Source organism: Bos javanicus, chromosome 10 (genome assembly GCF_032452875.1).
Source record: "Bos javanicus breed banteng chromosome 10, ARS-OSU_banteng_1.0, whole genome shotgun sequence".
NCBI classification, from domain to species: Eukaryota; Metazoa; Chordata; class Mammalia; order Artiodactyla; family Bovidae; genus Bos; species Bos javanicus.
The window spans coordinates 20868877-20889337 of NC_083877.1; the positions used below are offsets into that span (position 1 = coordinate 20868877).

General features: G+C 52.7%; 4 protein-coding genes and 1 long non-coding RNA gene across 17 annotated transcripts; 2 read left to right on the plus strand and 3 right to left on the minus strand.

Moving 5' to 3' along the window:
* Positions 1 to 886: 886 nt before the first annotated feature.
* EMC9 (ER membrane protein complex subunit 9) lies at positions 887 to 3267 on the plus strand. 2 transcript variants are annotated; one of them, XM_061430386.1, is made up of 5 exons: positions 887 to 1320; positions 1463 to 1539; positions 2627 to 2696; positions 2787 to 2881; positions 3031 to 3267. In XM_061430386.1, exons 1-5 carry the CDS (start codon positions 1117 to 1119, stop codon positions 3209 to 3211), a joined length of 627 nt encoding a protein of 208 aa, XP_061286370.1. In that variant the 5' UTR covers positions 887 to 1116; the 3' UTR covers positions 3212 to 3267. The 2 variants fall into 2 exon arrangements, with proteins under 2 accessions (XP_061286370.1, XP_061286369.1); XM_061430385.1 differs by lacking the exons at positions 887 to 1320; positions 1463 to 1539 and having other exon boundaries at positions 2302 to 2696.
* On the minus strand, positions 3266 to 6058 carry PSME1 (proteasome activator subunit 1). Its single transcript, XM_061430393.1, has 11 exons — positions 5764 to 6058; positions 5189 to 5221; positions 4980 to 5042; positions 4759 to 4869; positions 4625 to 4670; positions 4410 to 4507; positions 4106 to 4174; positions 3953 to 4020; positions 3809 to 3863; positions 3647 to 3733; positions 3266 to 3483 (listed from the first exon to the last, which is right to left on the minus strand). The coding sequence occupies exons 1-11, from the start codon at positions 5800 to 5802 to the stop codon at positions 3403 to 3405; spliced, it is 750 nt and encodes a 249-aa protein (XP_061286377.1). The 5' UTR covers positions 5803 to 6058; the 3' UTR covers positions 3266 to 3402.
* A 1827-nt stretch (positions 6059 to 7885) lies between these two features.
* FITM1 (fat storage inducing transmembrane protein 1) lies at positions 7886 to 9713 on the minus strand. Its single transcript, XM_061430382.1, has 2 exons — positions 8893 to 9713; positions 7886 to 8523 (listed from the first exon to the last, which is right to left on the minus strand). The coding sequence occupies exons 1-2, from the start codon at positions 9156 to 9158 to the stop codon at positions 7911 to 7913; spliced, it is 879 nt and encodes a 292-aa protein (XP_061286366.1). The 5' UTR covers positions 9159 to 9713; the 3' UTR covers positions 7886 to 7910.
* Positions 8893 to 20101, minus strand: DCAF11 (DDB1 and CUL4 associated factor 11). 12 transcript variants are annotated; one of them, XM_061430355.1, is made up of 16 exons: positions 19544 to 20099; positions 19188 to 19252; positions 18720 to 19086; positions 17714 to 17841; positions 17354 to 17481; positions 17015 to 17079; positions 16606 to 16706; positions 16225 to 16371; positions 16005 to 16059; positions 15579 to 15647; positions 15179 to 15236; positions 14895 to 15080; positions 14380 to 14533; positions 13815 to 13967; positions 12898 to 13004; positions 11962 to 12807 (listed from the first exon to the last, which is right to left on the minus strand). In XM_061430355.1, exons 3-16 carry the CDS (start codon positions 18872 to 18874, stop codon positions 12673 to 12675), a joined length of 1641 nt encoding a protein of 546 aa, XP_061286339.1. In that variant the 5' UTR covers positions 18875 to 19086; positions 19188 to 19252; positions 19544 to 20099; the 3' UTR covers positions 11962 to 12672. The 12 variants fall into 12 exon arrangements, with proteins under 12 accessions (XP_061286345.1, XP_061286346.1, XP_061286339.1 ...); XM_061430361.1 differs by adding an exon at positions 8893 to 8974 and having other exon boundaries at positions 12648 to 12807; positions 18720 to 20101; XM_061430362.1 differs by adding an exon at positions 9813 to 9971 and having other exon boundaries at positions 12648 to 12807; positions 18720 to 20101.
* LOC133255793 (uncharacterized) lies at positions 14532 to 18954 on the plus strand. The gene is made up of 2 exons (XR_009739046.1): positions 14532 to 14632; positions 14760 to 18954. It is a non-coding gene; the product is annotated as an uncharacterized LOC133255793 (long non-coding RNA).
* Positions 20102 to 20461: the final 360 nt, after the last annotated feature.

The window sequence follows — 20461 nt, forward strand, 5'->3', positions numbered from 1 at the left end:
CAGGAAGACAAAGATGAATTAGAGATCCATCCTATTCTTAGGAAGTCATCCTAAAGAACAGGGTGGGGGCTGTTACATGCCATGACAGCCATGAAGATAATCTGTATTTGGGACTTTCGTAAGATCATTTCCATCTGGAGGTCTCTTGAGTGCTTCCTGGGAGAGATGGCATTTGGGCAGAGCCCTTACAAGAATAATCAGGCTTTGGGAGGCTCTGTGGCTGAGGTCAGGGAATGAAGAAAGGTACAACCCTTGTCATCAGCTCAGGGGAAGCCCAGAGGGAGAATGAGGTTTTACTGCGAAAATTATGGGTAGATGGTTGGGCTTCTTCTCAAGGGTTGGGAGGGTAAAAAACACTCCCAAGGCATTAAGGCGAAGGAAATTATACCACAGGACATTATGGGAAGGATAGGTCAATAAAATTCTTTTTGACCTTTACCTCCTCCTTTCTGCAATTACTTCCCCGAGGAAACCAAGGGCCATATAACCTGAAGTGCGAAAGTAACACGGCTTAGTAAGTGGCAGAACCACTCTAGAATATAGACCCACTAATTTCATAGTAGGAACCATGCTGTCCGCTATATACCCAAGTTCGAGACTCCACGGCTCCTGTAGACTCCCGACTTGGGTGCGGGCTCCAACCAGAGGGCTCAACAGAGCCTGTACGGACGGGAAGCAGAGGTAACAGACGCAACCATCTTGCAATCAAGAACCGAAGTGGGACAGCTTAGCCAATCAGCCCGCGGGCAACTCTCTTTAGTTTCCAGTCAAAGGCGGGGCAAGGTTGGATACTGCCGGTGATTGGGCAAACGAGACCCTCTAAGCCTATCAGAGTACCATGTGGGCGTGACTCCAGAAGCTGCTCGGACGCGGAGCCCGGGTTTTGCGTGTGGGAGGCTGCGCCGCTTGGGGGCGGGAGAGGCGGAGCTCGGTGCTGCAACATGCAGTTTCGGCTGCCTGCATTCCGGGCCAAGAGGGGGCCGGGCGCCGGGCCGAGGTCGGCCTGAGCTGACTGGCTGCCTTCGAGTCGAGTCAGCGTCACCGTCGAACCTAAGTGAGGGGGCACGGGGAAGGGCCCAGGAGGGCTCTGGGGCTCTGGAGGGGGCTCCGCTCGCCATGGGGGAGGTGGAGATCTCGGCCCGGGCCTACGTGAAGATGAGCCTGCACGCCGCCCGGTATCCGCACGCCGCTGTCAACGGGCTGTTGCTGGCGCCGGCGTCGGCGCCGCGGTCGGGAGAATGCCTGTGCCTCACCGACTGTGTGCCCCTGTTCCACAGCCACCTGGCCCTGTCTGTCATGCTGGAGGTCGCACTCAACCAGGTGCCGCCGCCGGACGCCCATCGACCACCGCGAAATCCCCTAACACCCCTAGCCCAAGCCCATCCCTGGTCTCTTGGCAGTAGTGCGCACCCACAGGGCGGGCGGCACGATTTAGTTACTGATGGCCCCTTTCCCATGGCAGGTGGATGTGTGGGGCGCGCAGGCCGGGCTGGTAGTGGCAGGGTACTACCATGCCAATGCAGCTTTGGACGACCAGAGGTGAGTGGGGTAGCCAGAGGCAGAAGGCTAAGGGTTATGGGGTGGGGGGTGTAAAGAGAACCTCTCTTGGTCATTCCTTCCATCTTCCCTTCATTCAAGCCTTAGGCACTGTAAAGCAGGCACTAGGCTGCGTACGCAGTGAGGAAATAGAAACGTATTTTTCTGAAGGAGCTAGGTGGGGGTGGGTAGGACAATATCAGTCTGACACCTGCTGTAACTGAGATACCCCCGCCCCGTCCCGCCCCAACAAGTGCTGAAAACACAAAGAAAGCTCAACTGGAAACTTTTTTTAAAAAGGAAGTTTCTTTTTATGTATACGGTTCACCATTTAAGGACACGGGCTTGAACTACCTGGGGCCACAAACAGGCAAAAGTTTTTCACTAAGTACTGCAATACAACAGGACCCAGTGGTTGAATTCCAATGTGGAATCCAGAATAGGGAAGGCCCACTGTAAAGTTATCTGCAGATTTTCAGCTGCCGAAGGCTCTTTGCCCCTAACCCCATCGTTGTTCAAGGGTCAACTATATATAGAAAAAGCTATCTAGTTATAATCGAGTATTCGGATCAAACTATACTGTTTTGTAAGTTGATTTTCCCACCTTAATAAATATCTGACATCTTTCCATCTCTACACTAATAGCTACCTTACCCTAATAGCTATATAGTACTATATGGGTGTACCATAATTTATTTAATGCTTTACAGTAAACATTGAGGTTGTTTCCATTTTTTTTTTTTGTTATTACACACTGTCCTATTAACACAGTAAATTCTTTATAAGTAGAATTTCTGGGCCAGCATATGTATAGTATACAATATAAGTTTGGATGGTTATGCCAAATTACTCTCCAAAAAGACCATCTTAGATTTCCACTCTCACCAGCAGTGTCTGAGCACCTGTTTGCCACAGCACTCAAGCATCAGGCAGTCATGCGTGAAGCATCAAGTAGGCCTGGCGCCCCCAGGCCAGATACAGGGAAAGGCCATCGCTGCATCCACGTCTTTGAGACCTGGGAGGCCCAGCTCAGATGGATGCGGTCTGCCCACAGTATGCTCCTCACACCTCTGATCTTCCCTCCACACAGCCCTGGGCCCCTGGCCTTGAAAATCGCTGGGCGGATTGCTGAATTCTTCCCTGATGCAGTACTTGTTATGGTGAGGCTTGGTTTTCGGAATGGGGAGTTGGAAAGAAAGTAGGAAGGGGGAACCTTTGAAACCCTCACCAGCCCTTCCTTGTCCACACAGTTGGATAATCAGAAACTGGTACCCCAGCCTCACGTGCCCCCAGTTATCGTCCTGGAGAACCATGGTCTCCGCTGGGTCCCCAAGGACAAGAACTTGTGAGTGCCCCTCTCCTTCCACCTCTTCTTGGAAGCCCACAGCTCCTGAGCCTCCTCTGTTGTTGGTTCTGTCCCAAGGGTCCTTCTCTAGACCCTAACCTGGCCCCACTCCTTGCTGAGTTTGACTGCCATGGGGGTTATTATTTCAGAGTGATGTGGAGGGACTGGGAAGAGTCACGGCAGATGTTGGGAGCATTACTAGAGGGCCGGGCCCACCAGCACCTTGTGGACTTTGACTGCCACCTTGACGACATCCGAGAGGATTGGACCAACCAGCAGCTCAACGCCCAAATCACTCAGTGGGTTGGTCCCGCAAATGGAAATACCTGAGCCAGGGCCAGAGGGGAGGCTCAGGATCCAATAAAGAGACTTGGGCTGTTGGGCAATGGTATGACTATATTTATTGTGCCTGGGAGGCAAGGTGAGGGAGAAACCAACAGGCAGAAGGTGGGGAAAGTCTGGAGTCCCCTGTAAAAGTCAGAAGGTCTCTGTTGGAGCCATCACAGAATGAGAGGAGGGTCTCAATAGATCATTCCCTTTGTTTCTCCCCTGGGCTTCTTGAGCTTCTCGAAGTTCTTCAGGATGATGTCATATAACACAGCCTATGGGGCCAGGGAGGAGTAGGAGTCAGCCACCAGCCCCCAGTGGCTCTGTACCCCATTTCTAGCCTTGTGGAGAGGTTGAACTTTGTAACCCTTCACCCCCAGCCTGCAGGGTCAGGGAGTGGGTGTGGAAAGCTGCCTCGGCCCACCCCCGCCTCCTCACGTAAGCATTGCGGATCTCCATGACCATCAGGCGGATATCCCGGTACTCTGCCTCATCCAGCTCGTGTACCAGTTGCCGATAATCACCCTGTGGGAGACTTGGATCAGGCCTGACTTCAAGGGTGTCCCTCCTCCCTTGCACCCAGACTGAGGCCTCACCTACCACATGGGGCTGCTTGGCTGCTTTGGTTACAGCATCACCGCGCTCAGAGAAATACCTGTGGGAAGTAGAAGGGTATGGAGCAGGAGGAGGAGGGAGCAGAGGCCTCAGTCTCCACCAGAGGCAGAGCAGTGGGCAATGACTCACTTGGAAATTTGAGTGTGGAAGCCTTCCAGCTTGGTGTGAAGAGCAGTCATCAGTTCAAACACCTTCTCCTGGGGAAAGAAAGCAGGAGGGAATGTGGAAAGCAGCAAGGACTGGAGAGATAAGGATGGCAGAGGAGTGGGGCAGTGCTCTCACCTGGACAGCCACTCCAAAATTATTCCCATCCTCAATCCGAGGTATTTGCAGCTGCAGCCAGGTGGTGACCTGGGAGGAGGGAATGGCAATGAAGTCCCATCAGTCCCAAACCCAATTCCCAGTTTCCTATCCTGTTCCCTTGTTCACAGTGAATGGGAGTGTGTCAGGTCTGTCCTAAATGCCATGGCCTGGAATTCTGGCTTTACTTGTTGTGCCCTCTCTGCTAAGACCTGGCAGGTGCCATGCCCAACTGGTAGGGACAGGGTTTGACCTGAAGTGTGTGGATGGAAGTGGGAGGACTCACCAGGTTGAGCTTCTCAATGACATCCTTGATCTCAGGCTTTACCCGCTGCAGGAGGACCACAATCTTCTCATTGCAGCTCACTGGGCCACATGGAGGACCTAGGAGGTGGGCGCTGGGTCAGGCACATGACTGGGACTGTGCCAGGCAAGGAAAAGGCATCCTTAGGGAGGAGCTCCTGGGAAGTGAGACACAAGTCCCTTCCACCATAGCGATACCTTTGTCTTCATCTTCCCCTTTCTTCTTTTCATCCTTGTCTTCCTTCTGCAGGGAAAGGGAGGCTCTTTGGAGTCAGGCCTGAGGCTGATTTTTCCCCGGGTTGGGTCCCTCTTCCCAGGAATTCCCATCTTGCCTCTTGCTGTTTCCTCCGCTCCTCCTTCTCTTTCTCCTTGACTGGATCAGGCACTGGGATGTCCAATGGGGCCTTCAGATTGCTCAGGTTGGCTTCATTGAGATCTGGCTCCTGGTGCAGGGTGGGAGAAGGGCTGGAGGCAGGGGCGAGCTCTCACCTCCTCACTCTCACAGCCCCTGAAGCTCTTCCTTTGGCTTCTACTCCCTGCCCATCCCCAGTACCTTTAAAAATGCATCCAACTCAGAAATCTTCTTGGGAAAATAGCTCCCGAGCAGGTTCTCTGCCTGTGTGTAGGGTAACGGTAAGGGAGGATGGGGGTCAGAATCAAATTCCCTTCCTAGGCAGTAAAGGAAGGGCTGCTGCTGCCTAGCAAGGGAGGGCTGAGCAGCGGGCTTAGGGAGGGGTGGGGTGATGACCACGCAGGTCTTACCTTAGTACATAGGTCTTCACGGAACACATCCACCTGTGGAACACAAGCAGCCCTTCAGACATCTGGCTTCATGGCCAGTTTATTCGAGAACCCTTAGGGTTGCATGGGGTCTGACTTGGGTTGGGTGGGATTTGGGGAATAACATTCCTGGAAGGGAAGGGCGAAGGATTCAAGAGGGAACAGATCCCTCGGTGGGCAGTGGGAGGAGGGATGTAAGAGAGCTGCTGCGACTCGGGCAGGGTCGGAGTGCCCTGTGGAATGGGCGCGGGGCCTCCCATGGTGGCAGGACAGGGCCCGAACCCAGTCTGTGTGTGGGCCCGGGCCCCGGGCCAGCAGATTTCCCCTCCACGCCAGGGCTCCGCTTCACCTCACCCCGCTGAACCTCGGCCGCCTCGCCTCTCCTCCCGCAGGCAGACCTGGCGGGGCTCCCGGGGCTCAGGTGCTCTGGGTACGGGGCCCATGAGTGTTCGGATGACTGCCCCTACTCGAGGGGCTGGGGGGCGGGTCACGGACTCCTTCAACGTCTCGGAGGCACGCCTCCCTGATAGACCCTTCCTAGAACCCGCAGCGCTCACCTTGGCTTGGGCTTCGGGCAGGACCCTGAGCGTGGCCATGGCCGGGGTAGGGGCCTACGCCGCACGAGGAGCGAGGAGTGGGCACGGAGAAGGGAAAGTGAAAGCAGCGCTCGCTCCCCGCACGGCCTTCCTGGGTAGTGGGAGTGGAGGTACTAGAGGAGGCGGGGACAGACCAGAGAGGCGAGGAGCTGAGGAGTGCCGGGAGGCAGCCCTGCCGGGGCTCCCCCTAGAGTCGGAGAGGCGCCTTTCCGCCTCCCCGCATCCCCATTGCTGCGGGTCTTTCGATTCCCCGCCCACATCCCCGCCCACCTGCCCCACCCTCCCCGCCCTGCCCTTGACGCCCCGCCTCCCCGGCCACTAGGCCGGGGCCCGCCTCTGGACTCCCCGCCCCTCCCGCCCCCTGCTCCAGATGTCGGGCTCTCTTCCCAGCACCGCCTGGGACAGTGATTAGCCTTACCTGCCTCTCTTCTTTTCTGGGTAGTGAAGCAAGACTTGGCCTCCCTTCCTTTGCTCTGCCAGCGTGGACCCCTGGCTCCACGGGTATCGTCTGGCCCACGCAGTGACGTTCAGACTCTGGCATCATCCCATCAGAGGACCCGGTCAGCTCTCTTAAGACCCTTGTGGACTCCATTCCTCTGTAACCCACTCACCACGCAGCAGCAGGATTCCACCTTGCTCTTGCTTAAAACTTTCTCAACTTCCTGTTGACCTTAGAATCCAAAGGACTTTCCTGGTCCAAAAGGCCTATCTGGCACCTGTTCCCCTTCAACTTTGCTTTCCAGTTTTCTCCCTCTTTTCAGTTATAAATACCTGGACTTTACAGTTGTTTCTCAAACCTGCCACCGTTGTTCATTCCTGCCTCAAGGTCTTTGCTCTTGCTAATCCCTTTGCCTGACACAACCTACCCTGCGTCAGGATGTCATTCTGTTCTCAGCTTAGATATCACTTCTTCAGAAAGAACTCTGCCTATAAAGTAACTCCCTCCAAGTCTATTAGAAAGTAGCCTGTTTTAGTACCTTCACGCACTATCTCTATGAAGTTGGTTTCTTTTTTGAGGATACTGTGGTTTAGAGCAGGGGTTGGCAAACTTTTTCTGTCAAAGACCATATAGTAAATATTTTAGGCTTTGTAGTACCTGTAGCAACTACTCAACTCTGCCATTGTAGCAGGAAACCAGCTATATACTTAAATGAATTAGTGTGGCTAGTTACCCTAAAATTTTATTTATGGACAGTGGCATTTCAATTTCATGTAATTTTCACCTGTTAAGAAATATTCTTTTTTTTCAACCATTAAAAAATGTAAAATCATTTCTTAGCTCTCAGGCCATATAAACACTGGCCATAGGAGACTGTTGCTTGCTGATCTCTGTTTTAGAGCACAAACAACGGATCCATACTGCCTGGGTTAATAATTCTAGCTCCAATATTTACTAGTTGTGAAAAACTTACTTAGCTCTGCACCTCCATTTTCACATATGTACAGTGGGAACACTACTACCTCATGGTGTTGTGAGGGCTAAATATGTGAATTTATATAAAGAATTTATAGATACTTAGAATGGTGCCTGACACAGAGTAAGCACAATAGTATTATTTGTGAGTTTATCATCAGGCAGTAACCCACGGGCCCCCAAACAGCAAAAACTTTGTCTTTCTTATTCACGTGGCAAAGAACTATGCTTGGCTCAATGAACATCTTTTAAGAAAAGGAGCACGTATAGACCCTCTTTGGAAAGACAGGGTAGAAAGGGTGGCTGAGTAGGGTGCCCAGATAGAAAGGCCCCTGAGGATGGTGAGGAGGGATTCAGTGCTGGAGGCAGGAAAAACAGATCAACCAAGCTGGAGATGGAGCATCTGCTTAGCGGGAATGCTGCCTATCCCTGAGGACAGTTACCTGCCCTGGCAGTGCCAGTCTTTGACATCAGAGCCCCAGATAGCTTGACGTCTGCAGAGACCAGGAGACTGAAAGGACAATGGGAGGGATAGGGGTCAAGCATAAGGACATTCAAGGTCAGTGACAGCAAGGAATGACTGGGGAACCCTGGCGACTATTATACTCTCTTCTTACCCTACCCACCCTTTACAGGTCCTGCCAAGCCAGTGATGAGCAGAGTCGGAGCTAGGTCTGACGTGCCTTTATTCCTTTCAGTTATGCTTGTGGATGGAGTGGGGGCGAGGGAAGAGCCCATGGCCGGGGCTCCCTGGAGACCAGGGCTGATGATACCAGCTGCCATAGGTGAGGTACCAGGCAAAGGTACCCACCGCGGCCCCCACCACCTTGTGAGTATACTGGTGGAAATAGATGACGGTGCAGAGCAGCAAGAAGTTCCAGAGGCCCAGCAGCAGCACGTTGAGCAGGAAGACAAGGCGCAGGGGTGCGCCGGCAGGCAGCCCATGGGCCAGATACTTGGCGAACACTGCTGCTTCCTCGGCCATGAGCAGGCAGCAGAAGGTGAGCAGGAAGGTGTGGGAGGAGACCGTGTATCCCCGCCACTGGTGGCCAGCCGCCAGGCAGCTGCGGCGATCTGGTAACTCGTGGAGCAGCAGGCCCTGGGGCAGAGGCTCGAAGCAGGAGCCGGTCAGGTCCTCGATGAGCAGGAAGGCCCGGCCGGCCCCCCGCCACACGGCTGCCCCCACCACCAGCCGGCTCAGGTGCCGGGCAGTCACTGCCACGCGCCGTGTAGCCAGGAAGACCACCAGCAGCACAAAGCCCCCCAGGAACGTGCAGGTCCAGCCCCACGCTGAATTCACAAACTTTCTGTGGGCAGAAAAGAGGAAAGGCTATTGAGGCCCCTCAGCCCCATTGCTCCCTGTGTGTTCCCAGCCTGGCTCTGTCTCCAGTCGCACATGTCACCCCTGTTGTTTTCTGTGCCCTCTGCCCCGCTTCTCCCACAGCCACTTGAACTTGGCCATCTCCTTGGAGGTCCATTCAGTCTTCTAGGGTCCATGTTTCTTCTTCAGCCCTGCTCCTGTACCCCCCCGGCTCTGTTCCCCTCCCCCCTCTGACTTTGTCCTCAACCTCGTAGTCTATTTTTAGTGTCTCACACTGGCAGGAGGACAGAAACCTGGAGGAAGCCGGGATCCCTGAGCCCAGGCAGCCAGCGCCCCCAGCCTTGAGTGGACTCACATGTTGAAGAAGTTGCCGTGGCTGGCGAAGATGGTCCGAGGGTTGACGTGGAACTGCAGAAGGGGCCCGAAGATGACCACTGCTGCCAACCAGGCATGGTAGAGGCGCCGTAAGCAGGGGCTGCCCAGGAGGCGGGCAGCCTGTTCACTTCCAAAGTACAGCAAGGCAGAGGCCACCCAGAGCAGCACCCTGACCAGGCCGCCCAGCAGGGCCCGGATCCGGGCCCCGGCCCCCCGCCCTGCCCCCACCACCGGCCCCCGCTCCATGTTCCCTCCCCTCCCCGCTAACTGCTTGCTCTGCTGAGCAGCTGAGGAGGGGCTGATGGGGCCCCCCCTGGACAAGGACAGGCAGTGACAGGTGTGGCAGACACAGGGCAGAGCCCTGTTGGCAGCTGGCAGGCGGGGGAGAGGGGCGGGGGGCAGTGAGGGGCCAGGGCTGAGGGTTGCCACGTCAGCAGGGTTCTCACTTTGGGTGTGTTTCCTGACAACGGTCTTGTTCCTTCCCTGTTAGTCCTGTGTCCCTTGACTTTAGGTCCTATGTCTCTAGGTCAAACCATGTTCATGTTTTAGGGCCACTCCTGTGGTTCAGAGCTGTTTTTGTCCACAGCTTGCTTGGGTCTGTTTGTCCCTATTTGGTCAGCCAAAGTCACTCCCACCCCACACAGGTTGGACTCTCAGAGCCCCAAAGATCAAGTTCACTCCCACATGATAGGGGGTGGAGGAGACCCTAGGAGGAAAATCCCAGTCTGGAGTCCATCGAATCCTTGGGGTTGTGCTCCTCAATTACTTTGGGGCTTGGCTACACATAGAATGTGGCCTCCGAGCCTGACCACTGAGGCTGGAGCCATAGGGCAGTGAGCAACTTACCCAAGGGAAGTCCCTGTTATTCATTCAGTAACTGTTTTGAGATCCCTATTTGTCTTCTCATTTCTCAAAATGAGATTTCAGGGGCTACCTTTGTGGAGGCTCATGAAGTAGTGAAAGGAATGAACAAGAAAGGGTACCTGCATTCTGGCCCAACTCTGTGACTTTGAGAAAATAAACTAACCCTCCTTGGTCCTCAGTGCCATCATCTGCAAACTGAGCAAGATGGATTAACCAATTAGGATCCTTCCAGATTCCATTGCCCATACCTCGACATAGCACATGCTCAGGGACTCTATACCTGAAGACCTCCAGAAGCACTCACACATGTTTAAGCTGACACAGAATTTTTCATTGTAATTTTAAGTAGTTGCAAAGGACAAAACATCTAGTATATTATATATACTTACTTTTCAAAAATAAAGCTATCTATATAACTCTTTCCCTGGTGGCTCAGATGGTAAAGAATCTGCCTACAACAAATAAGACCAGGGTTTGATCCTTGGGTTGGGACGATCCCCTAGAGAAGGAAATGGCTACCCACTCAGTGTTCTTGCCTAGAGAACCCCATGGACAGAGAAGCCTGGTGGGCTACAGTCCATGGGGTTGCAGAGAGTTGGACACGACCATGTGACTAACACTTTCACAACACTAGTGATTATATACCTCACCATTTTTCATTTTAAAAATGTGACAAGATCTTAACAGAAATTATATTTCCATTCTATTCTCCCTACAGAATTTATCCTAATATGTTTTTATGCCTGAAAATCTTTCATTGATCATACATAAGTCTCTGCCAAAAAAAGAGAGTAGATGATTTGAAACAATTTTTACACATTTCCTGTGACCATTAAGTTGAATTTTTTTCTTCTGCATTGAATTTCCATATGCTGCTAAGTCACGTCAGTCGTGTCCGACTCTGTGCGACCCCAGAGACAGCAGCCTACCAGGCTCCCCAGTTCCTGGGATTCTCCAGGCAAGAACACTGGAGTGGGTTGCCATTTCCTTCTCCAATGCATGAAAGTGAGAAGTGAAAGTGAAGTCGCTCAGTCGTGTCCGACTCTTAGCGACCCCATGGACTGCAGCCTACCAGGCTCCTCCATCCATGGGATTTTCCAGGCAAGAGTACTGGAGTGGGGTGCCATTGCCTTCTCTGGAATTTCCATATAAATTAGTACAAATTTCAAAATTGTTAGTAGCACAAAATATATTATTTGTACAACAAACCTTTCACAGAGTTTGATAATACAATAAGATTGTATCGGAAATGCATCTCTTAATGAGAATAGATGGCCCTTGGGGCCTTGATTTGAATGAGGATTTGAGGACACTAATCATTTTAGTTGGCATCTCCTTCTAGCATCCTGGAGGTAAAACAGTTCTGGGTGAGATGGGTGGCATCTCTGGGTGTTAGGGGGTAGAGATAGGTATCATTTGTTAACTAAGCTTTGCAACAGGGAGTCCCTCCTTGGAGAAGAGGCAGAGGCGGGAATGAAAGGAGCCAGTAGGGAAGATCCATGTGATGGTTTCATGCAGGCAGATCAATTGGAGGAAAATCACCTGGAGGCCAAGCATCTGGACAATTTATTCTTTTAAAAGTGTTTTGCTATTGAACAGGTACATCTCTTAACCCCTTGCTGTGTCTCTAAAACCCCTTGGAGGTGTGCATTCTGGTTCCAGAACTGCCTTAGAGATAATGGGGAAGGTCAGGCCAAGCTGCTCCCCTATTGTCCACACCATGGTCTCCCCTGAGGCATGGTGGCTGACCTCTGCCTGCCTCCATTTCCTCACCTGGAAAAAAGGGTGCTGTGAGAATGGGTGAGGTCCTGAGTGTGGAGTGCCCAGATGGGGCCTGCCGTCAGTGCTCAGCAGGTGATCTCTGGCTCTGGGCTACTTCTTTCCATAGACTGGACCAGCTCCAGGGCAGAGCTGACGTGGGTGTTCTGGGTTCTCATCTAAAACGTGTTTCCTTCCTATTATCTCAATTTCCATTTGCTGAGAAGTTTCTGAGGTCGGTGAGGGACGCCCTGTTGCAAAGCTCAGTTAACAAATGATTTTGGTATTCCCCTTCATCTTCGGGCATCAAAGCAGTGATTTCTCTAACAGAGGAACATATCTGAAAGCTTTGCTGAAACCATTTTCTTAAAGTGAGAGGATAAAAGATCTGCAATAGGATAAAGAGAGAGACAAGTGGATGCTGAGCCAGGTTCCCACAGAGTTTATTGAGGGAGCCAAAGCCAGTGATAGGACAAAGGAGCCCTACTTCAACATCCCTCCTTGAAGCTGCTGGCCTCTGGCATGATGGAACATTCTGGGAGGGGGAGGACCTGCCCTGTGTGGGGCCACACAGAGCCTCTCACACCATAGCCTGCCCACCCCAAAGACCCAGATGCATGAGAGAGAAGACATAATTCCCGCCATGGGAGGGTGCTTATCCATCCCCCTCTCCCTGAGGGGCTAGAGCTCTAGCCATTAGGACCTCTGGAACAAAGGCCAGCACTCCTGGCCCTCTGACTGACCAGTCTAATCCTCAATGTGAAGGCCTGGGCAATGGGCCTTGCTGATGGCACAGTTCAGACCTGGCCCCAGGCATCTACTCTAGGAGCTAACACTTAACATCCAAACATGATTAAAAACACTCAGGACAGTTCTCCTGCTGATCAGATAATGGCAGTCCTGCCAGACCCCGGCCCGAGACAGAGGTCCAAGATGATTGGGTGTGAGCATGTGAGAGGACCACACTACCCCAAGGGGAGGATCTCCCAGGGGTCAGCTAGGGGCCCAAAGCCTGGGCTTCTGTTTCTCCCCAGCCAGTGCCAGTGAGTCCCCAAAGATTCCCCCATAGGGGAGAAAGGGAGGAGAAGGTGGAGAGCTGGTGAAGAGGCTCACCCATGACTGGGCCTGGAGGTCAGATCTACTGGGGTGAGGAAAAGGCTGTAGAGGGGTGGGACACTGGGGCAGGGGTGCTGGGGTGCTCCTCCGACTCTGGCATGTCATCCTGGAAGTACTCAGCCTGGCGGTACTGCCACAGACGCAGATTCCCGTCCCACTGCAGGGTAGAAGGTGGCAAGTAATCAGGGGACGCTGCCCTCACCTGGTCCCGGACACACACTGGCCACCCTCACTCTAGCATCCTCACCGAACTGCTGACAATCTTCTCCTCAAAGGGGTGCCAGCTGACGTCACGCACACAGGCCTTGTGGGTGGTCAGCTTCTTCACGATGTGGCCACTGAGGAGGTCGTACACTGTCCGGGGAAGGCCAGAGTGGAGAAGGGCAGCCAGAAGACCTTCCAGCCATCCCTCATCTCTCCCTGCCTCTCAGGCAACCTCCCACCTTCCCAGAGGAACAAAGCCCACATCTAGGGATGCTGTTAGTTTCTTTTCCCTACCTCAGGTTGAGAGTATGATCTAGCAGAGCTTGGGTATCTCTGGCCCTTAGCTAACTGTTACAGGGTCAACAGTTAAGAAAATGAAATGTGGCTTTAAAGCAGCAATTTTTTTGAAAGCTCACAAGATACGGGAGACACCACAAAGGTGAACACGGGCTTGTCTCCATAGACTTGTGAACCTGCTGCTCCTCTTCTGGACTCGGGTGCGCCTTCCTCTCTCCCTGGATGGGCCTTCATCTCAGCACCTCCCTAGGTCTATCTTCAGCTCCATCCATCTGTGTCTGTGTTTCTTTTCATGCATTCCTCCTGCTTCAGTGGCTGTGCATCCTTTACGACTTGCTGCTTTTTGTGTCTTTCTTTCTGTCTCTGTTCCCTCCTACCTTTCATCTGTAATCTCTTCCCTGACTGATTAAAAAACAGAACCGTGTATATTTTTGGTGATCTAGTATATTTACTGACTAGAATTCTGTGTTCCTTTCTTAATTTAAAATGCTAATGAATAGAATGTTTTCTCTTTCTCTGTTTAAGCCGCCCCGCTTCAGGCTAAATGAAATTTCATTATAGTTCTCACTGGATTTCTTAAGGTGCTCACTGGTGGTTACAGGTAGAATGCCAGGGGAACATTCCTGCCCTTCCTGAGACTCCATGGTCTGACACAGTCCTTACCGACCACTTTGCCAGTGGAGCAGCCACTGTAGATGAACTGCTGGCCGGTGCTGTGAGTGGGGGAGAATCGGCAACGGATGAGGGTGTGCAGCACCCCGTGGCCCCGGTAGGTCATCAAGGAGCTGTCCCCTGGGAGCTTCAACTTCCGCCAGGCTGGGGAGGGATGCAGGGCAAACCCCGGGTTAGGGAGTCTGGATTCTCCTGTATCACCTGTCCTCAACAAACACTGATGCTCACAGACAGTCATCTTTCCAATCCCCAACTGGTGTCTCTTTTCCCACCAAACAGTCAGCTGATATACGTCAGTATGGCTCTGCTGATTGTCAAGATGCTGCAGTACTTTGGTATCCATTGGCTTGGAGTGAGTGATCCCCAGTTCCCACATTGGTAACCCCTGACTTTCCCTTAGTTCAGCAAACAAAGAGTTAATGCCTGGCAAGGGGGAGTCAGGAGAGGGGTCCCAGCTTCATCCACCATGCCCATGCTGGGCCTTACCACAGGTTAAATATTTTAACTACCACTCCTGACTCTTCACTCTCCAGGTCTCAGGTTCTACTGCTCTCACCTTTTTTGGGCACCTGCTGCCAGCGGTAGTCCCAGTTTTGCTGTGTGGCAGCCTGGCGAGAGGCTTCCATGCCTTCCCGGCTAGAAAAACGTCGGATATCCCAGAGCTTGATGGTCTGGTCTTTGGAGTTGGAGATGAGATATCGGGCATCACCCTGTGAATCCCAGGATGGATAAGGAGGATCAGAGCCCCCCTCTCTCAGTTGAGGGGTATGAACGCAGGCTGCTCTTTGCTCGCCTCTTTCTTCACCCAGGTGGGCCTCACCATTGGTCTCCTACCACGAGCCACACACCCTGGCTATGTTTCCCCTTCTTTGTCCAGCACACTGGCTGGCTCCTGTTCTACCTTGGATCAGATTGTCTTCTACTCTTCTTGTACAGAAAGCCCTGCTCCTTGTGGAATGGTGCCGATCTTGCAAACCGTGGCTAAAGGAGGAGCTTGGCGAGTTGCCACACCTGTTTGCTTTGATACCACAACTCAGTCGCCTGGCTGTGCAGTCCTGCCTTTGCACCCACCTTACTGTCAATGAAAGTGATGCCGTCCTGATGCCCAGCGAGCGCGCCCACAGGCTTGGGGTCATCTTCCCTCATGGTGCGTCGATCCCACACTTTGCAGATGGCATCGTCACCCCCGGAGAACAGGATTTGGGAGCTGACGTCAGCAAAGGCCACCGCGTTCACATCATCCTCATGGGACTCAATCTAGGGGAGAAAGAGGCCAGGATGTTTACAACCTCTTTCTAGGTCTTCCAACAAGCCAAGGACTCGGAGGCAGAGGCTTGAAATCTTGGGAGCAATACCTGAAGGGTCCGCCGGTTCTGTTCTCGATCAAAGACGTACAGGCAGCCATCATTGGCCCTGAAGGGGAGGGGATAAAGAGGGCTTTGGAGCCAGGACCGAGAGGACCCATGCTACGTGTGCTCTGGAGACACTGTGTCTCGAAGTCCCGCTAAGGGGCAAGCCCTTGTGTCTTCTTATACAGGAGGTGGGAGAAGAGTTAGCTGTGACCTCCCATCTCGTGCTGGAGAAATGGTGCTTGAGAAGTGAAGCCACTCGTAAATCTTGGCCCTGGACAAGCCCTGGTTGTTCTCCACAGCTGCCTGGATACGGGTATCTGCTGTAGTCTCTGTAATGGTAGAGCCCATTTCTGGGAGAATTTCTATCTCATTAAGTTCTGGAGGCATCCCCACAAACACTCACCCTCCTAGCACTTCTCGTCCATCTGAGGAGACAGCGATGGAGAACACAGCGAAGCGACGTTCATCTGGCCTGAAAAGAGACGAGGAGGAGTTGCATTAAGTGAACTTCCCTTCAGCCCTGATTAATCCACACAGAATGTGACAGGGGCCGTGAGGCACACTGCTGAGGGGAAAAGAAATCCCGCCAGCACACATGCCAGAATGTGGGGCACCTCAGTGAGGAACCAAGAAGAATCCTGCAGCCATCTATTTGTTCCTGGTCCTCTGGCTGACAGGCTGGGTGGTTCTCTCCCAGAAGTCCACACAGAGAAACTTGCAAGCAGTGTACTTTCCCCTCTAAGCAGGAATTCCAGTTCAAGTGGTGTGCTCCTAGAGAGCCTTTCTTGAGTAGTTTCTGATGAGTCTGACCAGGAAGGGAAGCCAGTACCTTAGATCCAGGGCAGTGTGTGTGTCTCCCTCCCCGTAGATGTTGCAGATATGAACTAAGAGAAGCAAGAGAAACAAGAATCTTTCAGGGCTGAGTTAAGGAGGGTAGAGCCAGGAAGAGACAGAACAAATGGGAAGGAAGTTGGACCCAGGGAGTAATTTGTCCAGGAAAAGGCATGGAGTCATGGCACGGAGGAGATGGAGGTCTGGGGCACACTCACTGTAATCAGACCAGCTGGAGTAAAGGAAATGATTCCCATCAGGGGTGAAGGCCACATCCAAGACGCTCCAGCCGACATCCCGGGCTTTGATGCTCTTGAATTTACGAAAGCGGCCATACCGGCAGTCATATAGTCGGATTGTCTGGTCTGTGTGAGTGGCGATCAGGCAGAATTAGAAAACAGCATCCTGGAATCCTCCCTAGATCAGACCTCTCTCACTCACCACTGATCTGTGGAATGTTCCCTTGATCATGGGACAAAACATGTGTTCTAGCTAAGCATCCTTAAGCCAGGGTCTGAGCTCCCTGGATGGGGCTTTCTAGCATCAGTCAGAGGAACATCTCTTATTCTAAGGCAGTTGGTAGGACTAGGGTATGGTACCTTGACAGGCAGACATGAAGATTTGACCATCTTTGCTGTAGATGCCACAGAAAGCCTTCTGAGAGTAGGTATCAGTGAAGCCCAGATCATTGGGCAAGAAGCTGGGGAAGCAGAAAGTGAGGGTAAGAGGAGCTCAGGATGGCTCCTGTCCCAGTTAGCAGCATCCTAACAGAGCTGGATGTGAATACAGGGGCATTCTTCCCAGCTTTGGGTATAAGCCTTTGTCTTTGATTCATTCTATCATCCTCTCACTTGCTATACTTTTCCCCTTTGCTCATCCTCAAAGCCTCAACCCCACATAACCTAACTTTAATATCCCTGAGAATCCTTTAACACTCATCCTTTCAAAGTTTAAGAAAGTTTAGACTTATCTGGCCCTTGGAATCTCTCCACCAAGCCCCATACTCACTGAGACATCACTCGAGACCGTTCTCCAAGGGAGAAGCTTCCCTGGTGGCAGAGGCCCCGTTCTCTCTAAAGGAAGGGATTGGGGAATATTGCTAGCGGAAACAGAGGGCCACCTCAGCCACACCAAGCCCCCTCCTCCAAAAATATTGCTCTTGCTACAGGAACGAACCCAGCACATAGTAATATGTCCCACCAAATGACCACTCAGGCTGGTTGAGAGCTCTCCAGCCCCAGCACTTGAGGCTTCCTTGGAAAGTTTACTTCCCTTTTCTCTGGGATTGTGGCTTCTGGCTGCACTGATAGTCCTGCGGCTAGACTGGCTGGATGAGGAGAGGCCTACCTGGTGCAGCATTTGAGGAAAGCTGAGCTCCCGGGCTGCCCGCCTAAGCCCCAGCCGCCCCGTGGCCAATTCCACTTGTGTCTTGATCTCACTGCATTCCAGCTCTCGGGTGTCAGGGGTTGCATCCACTGTGAGCACCAAAGAGAAGTTTCATCCTAGGTCTTTTCCAGCCCCAGCAGACAGTTAGCAAGGCTGTGCTCAGCCTTCTCAATATGGCTGAATATACTGGGGCTGCAAAGACTCCCTCATTCCCTGAATTATCTCATCTTTTTCTTTCAATTTTTGCCGAAATTAATTTTTTAAAGACTTTTGTAGTGGAAATCCTTTGATATTAGGGTCTCTGTCTGCCTTTCCTCTTACCCGGTGGATTGTATCGATCTCCAAGACGACCATCCCAGGCACTGTCATGCTCTTCCTCGGAGTCCGAGAGGGCCTGGATGAGCTGCAAATTTGCTGCACCTCCTCCCTGCACCAACCTCACTTGGCCTCTGTGGAGAGAGCCCCACCCGCCATGATAAAGGGGAGGATCCCTTCCCCAGACCAACCAAATTCAGAGTCAATGGTTATGTAGTTCATAGACCACCTTGTCCTCAAACCCCTGTACTGTTCCCATATTGAGGTTTGAGGCTGACTAGACCGTGGCTGTTATTTTGTCTCCTATAAGACACACCAGGAGGCTAATTTTCACTCTTACAAGAGGAGTAGAAAACCCCAGCATTGCATGGATGTTGACTGATCTACTAAGTTGACTTCCCAGAGAGTTAGAAATTCTGAGAGCATTTCCTTCTGAGTCTCTCTGCCCAAGGAGTCTAGCATAGGACATGGTTTTCTGAAGGGATTCTCAAGCCTGTCTTCTCCCTCAAGGAGCCATAGCTAAGAACCAAAGCCAGTTGCACCCCCTTTCCAGTCAATTGCTGGTAGTCACTTCCCTCAAAGCATTCTTTCTTCAGGAACAGGATTAGAGTTAGGTTAATTTAAACTTGTTTTTCAAGTAAATCCAAGTGGCCTCATATCATGTGTCAATGACTTCACTTAAATTCAACACCCACATCCCCAACTCTTTTCTTCACCCCTCATAGCACTTTCTTCCCACCTCCCTCTTTTTTTCTTTTACTTGGAAAATAGGTTACATGTATGTAGTCATAGCTAGACTCCCTTGAATAGTCCCCTCAACACAAAAGCAAATCATCCTGTTGACCCTGCCTAGGGGGGTGCTGCCAGTGTCCAGCAGAGAAGGCTGTTCTGCTCAAACAGAACAGCTGTCCTGGGCTGATCCCATTCCCTGTTCTCTGTAACTTCCCCGACAGCAGCTGGTATCAAGGGACTGTGGTGGCCTCTGGTGGGGACACACCAAGGGGTAAGTTACCTGCGTAGGAGATAGGCCAGTACCTGGGCCAGATCCACATCTTCATCCTCCTCTTCCTCCTCCTCACTCCTACGCAGGCCAGCCCCTCTTCGGGGCAAGCCCTCGGAGGGGTCTCCAGACCCAGTTCCTGCGCTGCTACTATTCCGTGATCCCATCTTCTGGTCACAGCATCCTTAAGTCCTGTATGGGGACTCCTCCTGTCACCTCCTTGGGTTTGGTGAAAGCAAAGCCTGCTCTAGAAACACCAGAGTTTCCTGAGATCGATAGTAGCTATCTCTAGGAGGGCGACCCTTCCTAGGTATTGAGATCCCTTCTCCTCAGCCTGTAACAACTCCCAAGGCTTCGGGAACACAAACCTTTCCCAATCCTGTGAAGCAAAATAAGCAGAGTGAAACCTAGGGCTTGACCCTAGCTCGCTAGTGAAAATCCTTTGAACAGGAATTTCTCAGTTTTCCACCTCAAACTCACCTATCAAAGTCCCTGGGGTGGGGGTGGATTCCCAGGTAACCTCTCTGGCGAACCAATCAAAACACCTCGCGGAAGGAAAGGCGCCTCATTAGCTTACCCATCTAGCCAATCAGAAGCTTTAGAACTCAGAGACCCCCTCGACGCCCCCCTTGCCGGCCAATTAGAGCACTCCCTTGCGAAAGCCGGTGGCAGCAACAACCAATGAGGTTAAAATTCGGCCTAACACCCCCCCCCCCTTTGCCTCACGCCCACGTGGTGTTCCGGGGGTGTGTACGCTAAGCGGGGACAGGCAGGGAGGAAGCCGAGAAGCACCTCCCACAGAGCTTGCGGTTACCGCCACGCGCGAGACCACCCACCAGCGAGAAGCAGTCGCAGGACCAGCAGCGGCGCGAGGCCTTGTTTACACGGACTGCCGCCGCAGCGTCGGCTAACCGCTTCTCCGTCACGCGCCGCCTTCGTCACGCATCTCCCCGCTCCGCGACCGGCGGATTACGGACGTCACGCGACAGCCCTGACGGCCCAGCCCTCTTGGCCAGCTTACTGGACAGCTGAGCGCGGTGATTGACAGACGGGCGGGAGAAAGTGCGCGAGGGGTTTGAGGGGAGGAGAAAGCGCGCGACCCAGTAGGGGCGACCGCTCCTCCTGGGAGGAGTATGTAGGGAACCGGCTGCTTCCTGAATATGAGACCACGGAACTAGACTAGATGGGTGAGGGGCGGGGCTTACAAAAGACGTTGGCGTGCTTCCGTGAGGTGTCTTAGCAAGGGATACAATTTGCTGTCGGTCCCTTGGGTTAGTTTGGCTTCACACTTTTCAGACGACCTCTAAGGACCTACTCTTTCCTTCTCTTTTCCCCTTTCTGCTCTAGCTTTTCTCTTTTCTTCGACTGCAGCTACTGCCGTCCCTGCCCTAAGAGGTGCCCGGCGCCTTTGGGACGTGTTCACGTCATAGGCCCTCACACCCTTCCTTCCGGACTTAGCTTCCGGAAGCCTTGTTCTTGTAGGGTTTGCCGTTTCTAGACCTCCTGTTAGCAGCTTTGGCAACTTTTAGGTGACCCCTGTCGGTCTTTGCTGACGTTCCCTAACACAGACGCGGGTCTCCTTTGGCCTTTACTTTTTGTCTGTTCCCCTCAGCCGCCCCCTGGGCCCTCTGGGATTTGCGGACTTTCCTTAGACCTTCTGTCCTTCGGGTGCCTCTCCAGGCCGGTCCTGGCGCGCGGCGCCTCCTACCCCGGTCCTCCGGGTTTATGAGTAACTCGGCTAAGTCCAAGGCCGC